Genomic DNA, 15,880 nt, shown 5'->3' with positions numbered 1-15,880 from the left:
ACGAAAGCTCACACCCTACCACTAATTTTGTCAGTCTTATAGGTGCTACTGGACTCTTGCTCTTTTCTATAGACAAACATCCATCTTGATCTACCACTTTTTCACCTTATTCCACCTCACAGAATTGTTGTTCCTAGAAGGAAGAGTGGGATACAAATAGGACTATAAGTTATTGGTGAAACTGATAGAAGTCCTGCTGTTTATGAGATACCATATTGTTATAATTTATAAAGATATGCTTTATAAAAGCTGTTTGTAATTAGCTGCTCATTTCTTAAATTTTTTACTTTCACAGATGAATAGTTACAATTAAAATCTAGGTCAAAATGGCTGACAGATTGGCTGCCCTTTGGAGTACAATCTGTAAGCTTGGAGTAAAGGTAGTTGAAAACTTCATGTATTTTCTCCTGGGTGAATGAACAGGCAGCACACCAAAAGCTTAAGCCGCAATACATTCATTAGTCTTTAAAGTGAACCAATTCTTAGTTATAAAAGTCTATACTATGCTTTGAAGATCAGCTTTTCTTGGTTCCTTATTTCATGAACACTTTACCAGTATCCACAATTGCCTTTGTATGATGCAGATAAATCAATGTAACGTTTTTGTATTAAATACACAACGTATTTCCTCTTGTTTTGGAAGGTGGTCCCCCCCCCCCCCATTTTCAGGCAGAATTTAGTCAATTCAAATGGAAGAAATACTTGGGCGTCCAAATCAGGAGGAATGAGGTCACTTCAGGGGCCACTTCATTCTCTTCCTCCCACACCCCCCAAAGTGGTTTGGGGCTTCTCTCTCATGTTTTGTTTTTTACATGGCCATTCACCACCAACTGGCTGTCCATAAAACAGCACAATCGAGAACACTTTAGGTTCAAAATTCTAGAGTACCATTTTCCTGCCTCAGACTCCCACTGCTGCCATAAGTAGGTGGCCTTGAGTAAGCCACTCTTCTCAGTCCCAGCTCCCCAGCTGTATTGTGGGGATAATAACAACAGACTTTGTTCACCGCTCTGAGTGGAACACTATGGGAAGCACAACAAACAAGCACACATACAGAAAGTTTTCCTTTTGTTTTTGTTTTGTTGGTTTTAGTTAGGAAACAGGAAATGTTGGCAGGTCAGGAGAGAAGCTAGACCTTTCACCATTCCAAAGGGAAGATCCAAATCTCCTGGCAGCTTCCGCTGTGCCAAACAATTCAACAGTGATCCAAATGGAGTGTGTGTACCTTGCTTAATCTGTCTAGACCAACACAGTTCATCAGACATTGAATAGATTTAATTTATAGCATATTCCTGTTTATGACAGGTAACATTTTAGGATTGCCATTGTTCTATCACCCAGTCAAATGTGACGTGATGGTATCACTTTACTCCTCTGGTTAAAACTCACCTGGAGTGCTGTGTTCAGGTTTGGGCACCACAGTTGAAGGAGGATGTTGGTAAAGCTGGAACATGTCCAAAGGAGGCCAACAGAGATGGTGAGGAGGCCGGAGATCAAGTCTTATGAGGAAAGGTTGAAGGAACTGGGCATGTTTAGCCTGGATAGGAGGTGACTGAGATGAGATATAGCTCTCTTCAAGTATCTGAAGGGCTGTTACATACAGGATGGAGCAGAGTTGTTTTCTATTGCCCCAGAGAGTTGGACCAGAAATAATGGGTTAAAATTGAGAGAGTTTTCAGATAAACAATAGGAAGAACTGTCTGACAGATTGGTTCCTCAGTGGAACAGGCTTCCTTGGGAGGTGGTGTGCTCTCCCTTCCTTGGAGGTATTTAAGAAGAGGCTAGATGGTCACCTGAACACTATGAGGATTCTCTGACTTAATATGAATGTACACATATCAGGAGAGGGAGTGCATGAAGGGATGAGCTGGAGCCTGGCTCTCATGACCCTTTCTTATATGCCCAGAGTAATGTGGAACACCACTTTGGGGTCAGGAAGAAATTTACCTCCAGGGCAGCCAGAGGGGTGGAACAAGGTCAGCTCCCTGCTTTGATGCAGAGATACGATTTGGGTTGTTTTCTCTCTCCACCACTATAGGGCTGGGCTGCACCTGTTTGGGCTGAGTTCTGGTCTTCACTAGTCAGTCAGCTGATAAGGAACAATCCAAAGTTGCCTGTTCTTTCCTGTTCCGTGCGGTTTTACAAGCCAACACTCAAGAAGCAAGCAGGCACCAGGAAACACAGCAGGGGGAGCCACATGGGGGATAAGTGGTACTGAGCATGCTGGGAACATCTTTACATCCCACATAAAGAAACCAGCCTGTTGGATCAAAAGGGTTACTTTGGCCAAAATCTGTATGAATTGTGGCTAAATGATAGCATGTTGAGAGCAGCATATGTGCTGTTAATATTGTCTTCAACACTGCTCATTGCTGTTCTACGTGGACTGATACCAATTGCTGAGTGCCAGTCTCATGGGTCATTGAGGGGCACTGACTGGTCAACGAGATGTCCCTGCCTGCTAGGTCACTGAGTATGAATTGGAAAAGTCAGTTATGGATTTTGCTCTTAGCATCTGCTTTTAGCCATGGCTCCTGGTCTTAGCTCCTAGCTTAAGGCCTTTAAGCCCATGCCTTTGTTCAGTGGGTTCCGTTTGAGGCCCGTTTGGATTACAGCTTGCTTTGTTGCTTTGGACTCAAACTCGTTGCTAACTAAGAATGTCATGTTACACCTGCAAGGTACCATCATGGCTTAGATTGGTGAAGAATCTGTCAGGTATGTATAGCGTTAAGACTAGTTAGATCTTTATTGTTTTATCTATTTTTTGCACACTTTCGAAATGTAATCTTTATTATTTTGGTACCATTTGGGTATAAAATGGCATAAAAGAAACCAACAAATTGGGAATACTAGCCCCACCCCCAAAAGATCACACTGGTTCTACACAAAAACAAAATGAATTTTAAAAATGGCACACACACACACACATCCCTATTGTCTAAAAAAAGACATTGGTTGATGGCTCATTGTGTAATTTTAAAAAAACACAAACAGGGTAAAAATCCCTTAGAATGATGGGGTGGGGATAACCTTTAGTAGAGATTTGCACAGAAAGCAATGATTCAAGAACATTAAAACAAAATTCAGATCAAATCAAGCTAGTTGACAAAGTTAAATGAATTGGTTTTATTTGTAACATGGTTGTTGACAAAATACTTCAGAAAAATATGATTCTTTAGAAATATATATATATATATATTTAGGGGGAAAGGGGTTTTAAAAGAAAACCTCAGTGCTGAAACAAGCCTTTCTCAGAAGAACGGCTGGCACTAGGAATTATTTTAAACACTTTGACAGTATATGGACAAAGAAATGGATGGCTCCACGCAGTGTTTTACATAGGGGCAGAGGGACATCCAAACATTGGGTTTCCAACCTCTGACCTTACAAGTGGTGTAGGCCAAGGAAGGTTGCATCATGTAATTTCCCTGTATGAGCCAATCAGCAATGAGACCTGTGTTGGAAATGGCAGTGTCTGGTGTACTGCAGCAGCAAGAAGGGAGGGAGAGCCGTCTATGCAGGGGGCAGCAAGCGTCACTTAGTTTAGACAGTGAGAGCAGCACCTCTCTTGTTTCCTGGGGGTCATTTCCTTGTCCTGTCTCCTATTGGGCTAAACAGGGCAATATCCTGCTGCTTCTCTCTCCTGCCTTATTTACTCTTCTACAAGATGTAGCCAACTTCTCTGCTCTATTTGAACTCTGCCAACAACCTGAACTGCCAAGTTGGAGTGTTTAGACTTAAGCTGATCAAAGTGAATGGGATGAAGTTATCTACAAGTATTCAGCAAAATCTATACATGGATAAGGATGAGAGTTACTGGATTTTCCAGTCAGGCCCACAAAAACATCCGTAAGATGCAGTCAGTAGTGAAGAAACAAGACCTGCATGTGAGAAGCACATGAAGTCCCAACAGCATCCATTGGCCCAAGGAAGCCATTCACACAGGTCTGTCCCAGCTGCAGCAGGAACCAGGTGAGGGGATGCAATATCAGGGGAGGCCCACTCTGATCGGTACAGATCACCCAAGACACTCAGCTCGTATGGACGAAGCCAAGTGAGGCAGAAGGCCCAAATGAGCTATCTTCACCTTCAGCATATGTGGTATAATTCAATACAGCATTCCTGCTGCTTCCATTCATTTGCTTTGCTGCTCTGAGCATGCACCCTGGGAATCCTCACACAAGCTGAAATCTCCAGGGGAATGGAGGCGTTGCTCCTCCTCTGGCCCTTCGACCACTTCTGAGCTGTGCTTGAATCTTCTGTGCAGCTTGAGGAAGTTCTCCTGCGTGAAAACTCGGCCACAATCAGAACACTTGTAGGGCTCCTCCTCCAAATGGTCTTTCAGGTGAATGAAGAGGCTGTGGCTGAACCAGAAGCGTTTCTCACAGAGATGGCAGGCGTGGGGCCTCACTCGCGTGTGGGTTTTCTTGTGCCTGCTAAGGTTAGAGCTCACATTACAGCGAAAGGAGCACTCGGAACATTGGTACGGCTTTTCTCCAGTGTGGATTCGCATGTGAATGTTCAGGGTTGGTAAAGCATAGAAGCTTTTCTCACACTGAGTGCACTGGAAGGGTCTGTGGCCAGTGTGGTTCTTCCCGTGTATCACAAGGTTGGCTTTACTCCTAAAGGACTTGTTACATTTTTTGCATACATGCTTAAACTGCCGTTTTTCTGGTCTACGATGACGAACAGCAATTTCTTTCTCAGAAGCACTGGTTTCAGGTTCTTTCTCCATTGTTTTTTCTTGCTGGTCGTCAGAGGTTTGAGCCTTCTTGCAACTCTGTGGAGGAAGTTTTTCCACAGTTTTTAAGGATGTTAGTTGTGCTTCCGGCTGCCAGTTGGCAGAAGCCGTTCCCAAACCCTGAAGAGCAGTACTTTTAAGCTCATTTATTGCTTGCATTCGTTGGCAGCTCTTCTCAGGGTTGCTTTTGGGAAGCCTTCGTAATGCTTGGCGCTTTCTGTTGTCAACTGCCTCCGATTCTTCTACGCAGTTCTGAGAGTTACCACGCACTTTCTTCCTCCGCACTTTCTGCTGTTCTGTTTGTTGCTCTGCACATGCAGAGGCCCCTCCCACAGGACTTTCAGCGGCCTCCATTTTGGATTCTCCCGAAAACATTTTCTGGTATTGCTGGCCGAGGAAGGCTTTTCTTGGCTTACAACTTTTTAGGGTTCTTTTAGACATATCTGAGGAAACGTTTGCCTGTTGCTCCTTTTGATGACTGATTTCCTTCCTGCAGGTCTGGGAGTTTTTGTATTTGCTTCCTGGTGTCATTTCTGGTTCCTCTTGCTGACAGAAGCAAGATCTGGACCGCTTACCAACCAGTTGTGTCTCTCTTTTAGATTTTCTTACTGCGTTTGCCTGCAATCCCAATGGCCAACCAGCATGGACCTTCTCCTTCTTTAGGTGCTGGAGGCTATTCTTTTTAGAACGCTTTGTTTGCCGAACCCGCTGGCTGAGATCATTTTTACTTGGTTTATTATGCTTATTTCTCGCTCGCTCGCTCCTTCTTTTCAGTAACTGGTTAATAGAGCCTTCTGCCTCCCTCTGATTCTGCTGTTTCCTTTTGTTTTTTCTAGACAATGCCTGATGATTTATTTCCGCTTCAATGGTCATGTCTCCTTGCTCAATACCATTAGAAAGGCCCACCTCGCATCCTTCAAGCACTGCCAGTAGTTCTGTTTCGGCCACCTTCAGATCTGGCGTAGCATTTCTTTCTCCTATTCCTGATGTCGTCTGCTCATTGACATTTACAGGTGGATCCCTCGGATCCTTCTTTTCAGAGGATATTCCATTATTGGTTGTGGAAAATAACTGGTTTTCCTCAGATTCAGCAGGCTGTTTGTGGTCTCTTTCTTTCAGATGGGTTTGCTCATGTCTCTTCAGATGCCAGTTCTGAATGAAACCTTTCCCACATGTGGCACATTTGAAGGGCTTTGTCCCAGTGTGGATCCTTTCATGTCTGCTGAGGTAATACTTCTCATCAAAACTCTTCCCACATTTCAGGCATAAGTATGGCAAATTTGTTTCCTGAGGACTCCCACAACTGAGGGAGGCATTTTCCGCGGTCAAATTTTTGTCCAAGCATTCATCAGGCTTTTTTCTCATGTGGCTCCTCTGGTGGCATCCAAGATAGTTCTTTTGAGAGAATCTTTTCCCACACTCCAGACAGATGTACGGCTTTGCTCCTTTGTGGTTTCTCTCATGACTGAGAAGTGAATTCTTGGTTCGCTTGACTTTCCCACAAAACTGACATTTATAGAGTTTGTCCTCGGTGTGGATTTTTAGTTGCCTGGTGAAATGTGAGTTGCGAGTGACAATATGTTCATTGATCAAGCCCTTGTAAGGTTTCAGCCCAGTGTTGATTTTTCCACGGACAGGAGGGGAACTCTTCACATTCAATCCTCTCAGGTTCTTGCTATGCTTCGAGGGTTTCCGACGTGTGTGAGTTACCAGGTGTCTATCAAGGTGGTGTTTTTGATGAAAACTCTCCTCACAATCCTGGCATTTGTATGGTTTCTTTCCTCTGTGGATTCTCTCATGATTGACAAGAGAACTACTTGTGCTCACACATTTCCCACAATACTGACATTTAAAGACCTTTTTCTTGGTCAGGAGTTTGAGGTGCTGTGCACGGTTAAAGCTGCGAGTGATGATTTTCCTGTCAATAGAGGTTTTAGAAGGATCTTCTGAAGTGTGGAAATTTCCAGAATCAGAAGGGCAACTCTTTGCACTAAGCTGTTTCATCCTCTTGGAAGGTTTACAATCTGGCTGCCTTCTCAAGTGGATGTTCTTGTGTCGCTGAAAATTGTTCTTATGATAAAAGCTTTTATTACAGTGGGAGCATTTATAGCGCCTCTTTTCCCTATGACTTCTCTCATGGTCAACAAGCAAAGTTTTGGCCCGTAAACACCTTCCACAAAATCGGCATTTGAAACGATTTATGGAGAACTTCTGGTGTCTGGTGTTCAATGCGACTGTTTTCTCAAGGACTACAGAAGGCTTCTTTTTAGGAGCAACAGGTTCGTCCAGGTTCGTCCTTGCTAGTTTTACAGTTTTAGGAAATGTATTGTTTTCCTGTCTTCTGTGGATTTCCTGGTGTCTGGTAAGATGTTCCTTTCGAACGAAGCCTTTCCCACAGCTGGGACATTTATGGGGCCTCTCTTTGCTGTGAATCTTTTCATGTTGTACAAGGTGATCCTTCACCTTAAAACTCTTCTCACACTGAGTACATTTATAGGGTCTGTTTTCTGGAAGGACTGTTTGAAGCTTCATAGTGATTTTCATACTGCTGGGATGCTTATAACCCTTTTCTTCTGCATGACTCATCTGATGAGCAGCAAGAACTTTTTTGGCCACGAACTTTTCTCCACAGCGAGAGCATTTATAGGGTCTCTCTCTGGTGTGCTTCCTCTGGTGATTCGAAAGAGATAATTTGGACTTGAAGGTCTGGCCGCAGTCAGGGCAGGTGCTCCGACGGTCCCCCAGGGTAGGCCTTTCTGTGGTGGCTCCCTCACTGTGTTTCTTCAACTGGGGCCCATTTTTACTGGTGTCTCTCACCTTGGGGTTCTGGAGGCCATTCCCCCTAGAACTGACCAACAGATTTCGGTGAAGAATTATTAGCCTCTGGCCTCCACGCTGATGTTTTTCTTCTTCCGCTTCACTCTCTAATTCACCATCTCCAGGAAAAAAGAGAGGGAGGGGAGAAATATACAAAAGCAGATTACTATCAAGAGCTGGGGAAGAACAGAAAAGAACTCTGTGGAGAGGCAGGCAAAGGGATGCATAACTCCAGTATGGCTACACAAGTCCAAGGGTGCAGAATTCAGTTCATTCTCCCGTCTGACACGCAATGACAACTATTGCTCCTTAGCATTTATTTAATAATGATGAATTCAAAATATGAAGCAGGGAGCTTCCCGTTCCAAACCTCAGTTCAGCCACGACCACACTGTGCAATTGCACCTCTGCCGGCACAGGCAGGCTAGGTCAGCCTCTGCCCATCTGCAGGCTTTCTCTGTTGGTTACCCCTTCATTATGGATTAGCCTCACCAAACACATTTTCTGCAGTCCCAGAAAATATGCAAGGCTGAACTTTTTAAGACACATTTTTCTGCAAATGAATGAGTTCGTAAAGATGGGTTGGTTTGTTGTTCATCTGTTCAGGGCAACTGGCTTCTTGCCTGATTTTAATTTGTTGTTGAGTTGCCTTGTGTCCATACGCAAAAAGGCAAGGCAAAATGTCATTTGAAATAAATAAACGGCCACTGAGCTTAGAGAGAAGCACAAGCTGATGGGCTGGGCTTGTTCCTGATGCTAAAGAACCAGGACATGCCATGATTAGATTAGAGCCTTTGAAATTCTACTGCACAGAGAAGTCTCGGTGGTTGCACATTTAACCACACTCTAGAATGGTAGAATTTTGTACTATGGTAGGCAGTAGGTTCAAATAAGACTTTTAAACACAAGCTTTTCACTAACTGTCCTAACCTGAGTTGGAGGAGTCTGAACTTGGGTATGTAACAGGGCTTCTGTATCTACCCCACCACATCCCTCCCTTTGGTAGCCGTTTCAGGGTTGGTTTAACAGGTCCCTCGTCGGCACTCTCATCAGAGCTCTGGAGATCTGGGACCCAGGCCTCTTCCCCGCGTTCCAAGCGGGTGAGCAGCTCCGCTGAGCGAACAGGAAGCCCTCCTGAAATGGAATAAAATGATCAAGTCACTCACTTTATACAAGCCAATATGCATATCCCTCTGTAACAACGCAAACTTCACAGGTGCTTAGGGAACACAGCATCCTGAAATCTGGTATGGCCTTGATCATGCCATGGAGTTTAGAACAGCACGAGATCATAGCTTCTGCATTATACTGAAGTTAAAAAACAGGAGGCTTAATAAATAGTTTCGACCAAACACGTAGGAGCTTTGCGTATCTAAGACATTTCAGTAACCGTGCCTTAAAAGTGTGGTGTTATGGTTAGAGTGTCAGATCCAAGTTCAAACCCCCACTCTGCCACGGGAGCTTGCTGGGTGACCTTGGGCTAGTCGCACACACGGCGTATAACCTACCTCCTTGGGTTGTTATGAAGATAAAATGAAGGGGGGAGAGCCACTCTGAGTCCCTATCGGGGAGGAAAGTAGGGTATAAATGATATAAACGTGAGCGGGGAGGGGGGAAGCAACCAGCAGTGAGTGGAACAAATGAAAGGCAGAGACTGGATCAGGTTCTTAGGCCCATCCTGGCTGGGACTGCAAGGGGGCTAACCAGCTTCAGGTCTTCTGAAACTGCTGATGTTGCTGCTGCTGCAAAGGCCAGGAAGGGTCAGGGAGGAGGAAGAGAAAGGGAGGAGAGCCAGTTGAATGGCATTTGGTGTTATACTGAGTACGTGTGTTTTATATTCTTTCCAAGTTCAAAGAAACATCAGTAAATACAAACACATCAATGCACTCATAAACACAACTGCACTAGGATGACCGTGTATCTTGAAATGTAACGCTCTGGTTTCCTTTCGGGGGACAGAAGAAACGTAACAATCAGAGTGCTGTCAAGGTGCTCTTCCAACAAAAATAAAAAAAGGAAAAGAGGTTAAATTAAGATATTAGAGAGCATGTTACATGACTAATATACTCAGAGGAAAGGAAATGTGTCTCTTTAATATAAATGTAATCCCTGGTATGAGTGGCTTGTAGGTCTTTTTCTCCTTTGGTCTCAAGTTGTATTGTTATTGTACTGAACCAAGCGTATACTTATGCAGAAAGAGAGCACATTGATGCGCATGCCTAATGGTGCTCGTCTCTCTCTGCTGCTGGGGACAGGGATGCTTTCCCACCTTTTGAGGACTTCCAGGGGCTACTGGCATCTGGTCTCTGCAGGCTGGTTACAGCAATCGTGGGCTTTTTGCTAGGGAATCCTTACCCAGTGAAGCCACACTGTTCTCCTGCATGACGTTCTTGTACAAGACTCTCTGACGGCGACCCACAAGGGAACACTGCCCTTCATTGGAACGCACAGTCACCTCCACAAAGGCTTCGGGCACCTGGAACAACCACCAAAAATATTTGCTTGAAATTTACAGCTTTAGCCACAAAATCAACTCACTCATTTATGGGGCGGAAGGCCAGATGTTTCTTTAAGAATAAACCTCACTCACAATATATATAGACACTGCTCGGGATCGAGTGTCTACTGCACCTTTTAAAAGTTCTCTGTTTTGCGGAAAGTCAACCAAGTTCCTAGTGTTTTAAAGAATGTATGCAATTAATTTTACACAATGATACCTTTGCATGTTTTCTTGCTTCAACAACTTAAGGCAATTCTCTTCCGGAAGGTTTTTGAGAATTAGGAAAACCTTCAAATCTGCATTGCAGGCAGGGAACTCCCAAGGACTTGCCAGCGACATCTCATTTAACCCTCTTCCATTATTTCCTCTTTTCCTTCCCTGGTTAACCCCCATAGCCTCTCCCCCTTTCTTGCTTCCTCCTCTCCTTTCTCCGACCAGCTAGCCCACCTTTATCTGCACGCATACACACACACACTCTGCCTGGGAAAACTATGGCATAGTTGCACAGGCCTGGCCTAGCTGCGCAGTGGGGAACCTGCAAAGGCTTGAGGGGGCACCTCATTTCTCCCTATATCCCCCTTCCCACACTATTTCATCCTTCATTCTTCCTGGCTACCTCCATATCCTCAGCTTTCCCTGCTTCCTTCCTTTTTTCCTACCCACCCACTCACCTTTTATCTGCCCCCGACTTATATTTACTTACTTCATTTCCTTTCTCCATAATGTTGGCCCAAACCAGCTTATAGCATTCTCCCCTCCTCCATTTTATCATCAGAACAACCCTGTGAGGTAGACTAGGCTGAGCATGTGGCCCAAGGTCACCTTGTGAATTTCCACAACAGAGTGGGGATCTGGACCTGGGTCTCCCAGATACTAGTTTGAAACCCAAACCGCTAAACTGGGGTGGCTGCTGTTGAGCAGAGGCAAGCAGCTAGGCCTCGGTGAATAACACATACTGCATGGTATTAAGTCACCCATTTGTTGCTGATGGGGTCAGCCCCTATTAGTCCTCCCTCAAAGATCAACTGCTGGTTTCCCCCAACTGCAGAACAATATCTGCAGAAAGTCCCGTTCAGATGAGTGAAGCTGTTGTGGTAAAGCATCGGGAGAGATGGCTTTGAATGCAAAGTTCATGGTAGGAAGTCAATGGAGGGACTGCAAAATGGGAGTAGTATGCATGCCCTGCCTAGCTCCTGATAACTGAGCTGTGTGCAGGGCCAGGCAGGGGTGGCTTTTCATGATGCTGGCCACCAGGCTCAGCTGTGTGGTGCCAACCGCTTTGTGAGTGGTAAATCCACAAGGGCTTCTAAGGGGCGCCTCATTTTCCCCAGTATCCCCCCCCCCCACACACACACACACTATTCACTCTTTTTCTCCTACTCCTAACAGCCCCCATATCCTCAAACAATTCCTTAAGTTTTATTTCTACGTTGTTTCAGCTCTGTATCAGATTTCTACTTTTTTCAAATTTCTGCAATCTATAACCTATTCTGTTGTTTATGGAATGCCCCAGCTGTTTATCACGTTGAATTACACTGTAATTCGCCTTAAGTCTCAGTGAGAAAGACAGACTATAAATAACATAAACAAACTTTCCATGCTTCCTTTCTTCCCTTCCACTTACCAACCAACCTTTAATCTGCCCCCTTTCTGCTAAATGTATTATTTTCTTTCTCCATTGTGGGGATCCAAAACAATTTACATCATTCCCCTCTATTCCATTTTATTATCATAAAAACTCTATGAGGTAGGTTAGGCTGAATGAGACCGGCCCAAGATCAGTCAGTGGTTTTTCCATGGCAGAGTGAAGACTCACCCAGATCCTAGTCTGAAACTCTAACCACTATTTATTTAAAATATTTATTAGCCACCTTTCTACCGTGCAGGAACTGCAAGCTTACAATATGCATAAAACAGCAATAACAAAATGAATAAAAACAAATGCCAATTAACATAAACACAAAATTAATTAAAAGCAGTCCTAAGTAAAAATGTCTTCAGCTGCCTCTTGAAGATCACAATCACGAAAAGAGAGGGTGACAGTATAAGACTGGAAAACAACAAATATGACCGTCACCAACTAACTAATACAACTCAAAAGAATATTCAATACTCTTATATGCAAAATTACAAAATTTACTCATACAACATTGAATCGTAAATATAGTCCAACCAATTCAAATAGAACAGCCGTATTAGGGCATGTGTCGTATTTCAAAAGAAATTAACATGGGGAAGGGAAAAGGTTTTCAAGCCAAACCCCAATGTTTTTTGCAGAAACACAATCACTTCAAATAGGGCTGAAAAAAGCCTCCGCATAAATGGGTACAGGTTTCAGTATATACAAGGCACATACATGTTGCTCCAAGCAGTATTACAACACACTTTGAACAGAATCAACATATTCTAAATTGTAACTGAACGGGTCAGCCAGCAAGAGGTCCTGTTTCCGGTATCCCCTTCTTCAGAGCAGTTACAAGATGATTCAAATAATGCTTCTATCTCACTTACGGCTCGCTCACTGGCGTATGCTATTCTTTTGAGTTGTATTAGTTAGTTGGTGACGGTCATATTTGTTGTTTTCCAGCCTCTTGAAGATCAGCAGTGAGGGAGCCAAGCTCACCTCCATGGGGATGATATTCCGTAACTGCCATCAAAAAGGCCCTCTCTCATATACCCACCAGGTGAGCTTCTTCAGCTGACAGGTCTGTCAAGAGGGCCTCTCCCTGCGATCTTAATTCCTGGGCAGGCACATATATGAGAGCAGAGAGTCCTTCAGAAACCCCCATCCCAAGCTATGCAGGGCTTTAAAAGCCAAAACCCAACACCTTGAATTGTGCTTGGGGAGCAGACTGGTAGCCAGTGTAATTGCGTAACTGACCCCAACTAGCAGTCCAGCTGCGGCATTCTGCACTAGCTGCAGTTTCTGAATGCTCTTCAAGGGCAGACCCAAGAACCGTGCATTCCAGTAGCTCTATCCAGATGTATCTTGGGCGTGGATCACTGTGGCAAAATCGGACTGAACCAAGAATGGGCACAGGTGATGCACCAACTGGATCCAAGCAAAAGCACTCCAAATTTGTTGAGTAAAAGCATTACACCACACAGACTTCCTTGGGGTAGCCAATGTTGAAGAGTAGCAAGTTGTCAAGCCTGAATGAATCATGTAAGTCATGTGGTAGCAAGTTGCCTGGTGGTTGCTCCCAGGCCTGGTCCAGATGGGTCCTCCTTCAAAGGCCAAACAACCCTGAAAAGGGCCCTGCTTCCTCCCCTGCCTTTTACTGACGAACATAACAGCTTAAATACTGGCAATATTGTTGTGATTGCCTAGCAACCCCCCATATATATGTGTTTGTGTGTTTGTTTTTAAGATTTCAGATTTTTCTGCAAACCTGGGGATATTTTCAGGTCGGTAGAAAGATCTGTCTTGTCAGTTCATGTCTCCAGTCTCTGGATATAAGTGTCCACTAATTTGGCCATGTTGAGAATTAGACATACTGACAAGTGGGGGGACCTGCAAGGACTTGTGGGGGGACGTATCTTTTCCTCCTCCCCCATCATGTTCTCTTTCCCTTCCCTGGCCCTTTCCACAGCCTCCCCACCTTTCCTGCTTCCTTCTTTCCTTCCCACTCATTTTTGTCCGTCCCCCATCTTCATCTCTCTCCCTCCCCCTGGCAGCCTCTCCCTTATGGCTCTGTGGTGTGATGTTGGCTGAGCCAGGCCAAGTTGCATGGTGGAGTACATACAGGGACTTGTGGGAGTACTTTATTTTTCCCTGTATCCCCTTCCATACACTATTCCTCTTTCTCTCTTCCTAGCAACCTCCATATGCTCATCTTTCCCTATATCCTTCTCTCTTTTAAACCCTCTAAACAACTTATCATTTATCTGCCCACTATTGTCAACTATATGTATTAATTTACTTCATTTATATACTGTCTTTCTCAACAATGGAGACCTAAAGCAGCTTACACCATTCTCCTTGCCTCCCTATTATCTTCACAACAACCCTGAGAGGCAGGTTAGGCTGACTGCGTGTGACTGGACCAAAGTCACCCAGCAAGCTTCTGTCGCATAATGATTCAAACCTAGATCTCCCAGATCCTACTCTGAAACTTTAACCACTACACCACACTGGCTTTTGTGGCAGGGGGCTGCTGCTGAACAATAGCAATCACCCAGGCCTGTGTAAGTCATGTGGTATAAATTCACCCAGTGGTTGCTTCTGGGCCAGGCCACAATGAGTTCTCCCTCAAAGCCCCAAACAGCCCTGGAGAGGGCCTTGCCCCCTCTGTCTGCCTTTTACTGACAGAAACCAAGCCTGGAATAATGGCAAAATTGTTATGGTTGCCTAGCAACAGCTACTGAGGGCATCTGGTTAAAGCTACAGATGCTCCTTTTTATCATTTTGGGATTTTTTTACAATTTCATATTTTTCTGCAACCCTGGGACATGTTTCAAGTGTGTAGGAAGATCTGTCTTGTTCATTCATGGCTCTAACTTTCCTAAGACATTCCTCTCCAGATGTGGTAATCAGGGGTACACAGCTTCTGATCGTGGAGGTTTCCTTCAGCAATCATGGCAATTAACTGTTACCAGCCCTCTCCTCCATGAATTTGTCAAATTCTCAGTTTAAGCCATCTAAATCAGTGGTCATTGTTACCTCTTGTGGTAGCAAGTTTGGACATGCATCATGCACTGGGTGAAAAATACCACAAGCCAAGCATAAAGGCCGCAACCATTCCTCATTGTTGCCAGGTCTTCAGCCAAAGTCCTCCTCTGCCTTTAAAAGTTCCCAAACAGTTGCTGTGGTTTCGTGGTTGGACAAGGATCGAGGACACTGGGTTCAAATACCTAAAAGTAAAGGTAAAGGCAGTCCCCTGTGCAAGCACTGAGTCATTACTGACCCACGGGGGGATGTCGCATCACGACGTTTTCTTGGCAGACTTTTTACGGGGTGGTTTGCCATTGCCTTCCCCAGTCGTCTACACTTTACCCCCAGGAAACTAGGTACTCATTTTACTGACCTCGGAAGGATGGAAGGTTGAGTCAACCTTGAGCCGGCTACCTGGACCCAGCTTCCACCAGGATCAAATTCAGGTCATGAGCAGAGCTTCGACTGCAGTACTGCAGCTTACCACTCTGTGCCATGGAGCTTTTATTCAGCCCCAAAACTTCCTAGACAACCTTCAGCCAGTCATGCTCTCTCAGCCCAATCCATCAATTTCCAATGTGGTGCCTGCCAACCCCTTTCTTGGCATCCTTGAGTATTTTTTTGAAAGTGGGTGGGGCCAGGTGGAGCTCTTATGCAGCAGGGGTTCCGATTCACCACTAAAGATCTGATTGGTCAGGCAGATTAAAATAGCAATATTTTAAAAGCAGCCATCCACAGTGTTTTTTTTTATTCTCTCTTATCCTCCTTTCCTAGTGTAATTTTTAATTATCCCTCTTTTCCCCTACACTTGAGCTTCTTCTGTGTGTGTGTGCCTCTGCCTTCTGTGGTGGACATTTTGCGGTTGTACCCACCACATTGTGTCAGAATTCTAAAGGTACACAAAAAGAAATGTACAAAGTTTTGTTGAAATTTGAAATGGAAGAAGAATGCGTGAAAGACAGTATGGTAAAATGAGCTAAAATTTTGGGGCATGATATACAAATGGACCAGTGGGAAAATATGTGGGTAAAGGAGCTCAAATTTGAGTTCCATACTTAAAGAATTTTTTTACAAAATGATGTATCGGTGGTATATGTTTCCTGATAAATGAGTAAACGTATGTCAAATAAATGTGGAAATGTGAGCAACATGAAGGAACATTTTATCA

General features: G+C 44.4%; 1 protein-coding gene across 1 annotated transcript; it reads right to left on the bottom strand.

Annotated features, from left to right (window-relative positions):
* Nucleotides 1–4,135: 4,135 nt before the first annotated feature.
* On the bottom strand, nucleotides 4,136–12,687 carry LOC129327670 (zinc finger protein 84-like). The gene is made up of 4 exons (XM_054976424.1): nucleotides 12,682–12,687; nucleotides 9,914–10,034; nucleotides 8,489–8,692; nucleotides 4,136–7,677 (listed from the first exon to the last, which is right to left on the bottom strand). The coding sequence occupies exons 1-4, from the start codon at nucleotides 12,685–12,687 to the stop codon at nucleotides 4,136–4,138; spliced, it is 3,873 nt and encodes a 1,290-aa protein (XP_054832399.1).
* Between the last annotated feature and the right edge of the window lie 3,193 nt (nucleotides 12,688–15,880).

Source organism: Eublepharis macularius, chromosome 4, assembly GCF_028583425.1.
Source record: "Eublepharis macularius isolate TG4126 chromosome 4, MPM_Emac_v1.0, whole genome shotgun sequence".
NCBI lineage: Eukaryota > Metazoa > Chordata > Lepidosauria > Squamata > Eublepharidae > Eublepharis > Eublepharis macularius.
This window is presented reverse-complemented; position numbering and strand designations above follow the sequence as displayed.

What these genes read in the sequence shown, in the direction of transcription:
- LOC129327670 (XM_054976424.1), bottom strand. An exon ending in GAACAGTGTGGCTTCACTGG is followed by an intron (nt 8,693 to 9,913) that starts GTAAGGATTCCC and finishes ATTCCATTTCAG; the next exon opens with GAGGGCTTCCTGTTCGCTCA. An exon ending in TTCAGACTCCTCCAACTCAG is followed by an intron (nt 7,678 to 8,488) that starts GTTAGGACAGTT and finishes TTTTTCCTGGAG; the next exon opens with ATGGTGAATTAGAGAGTGAA.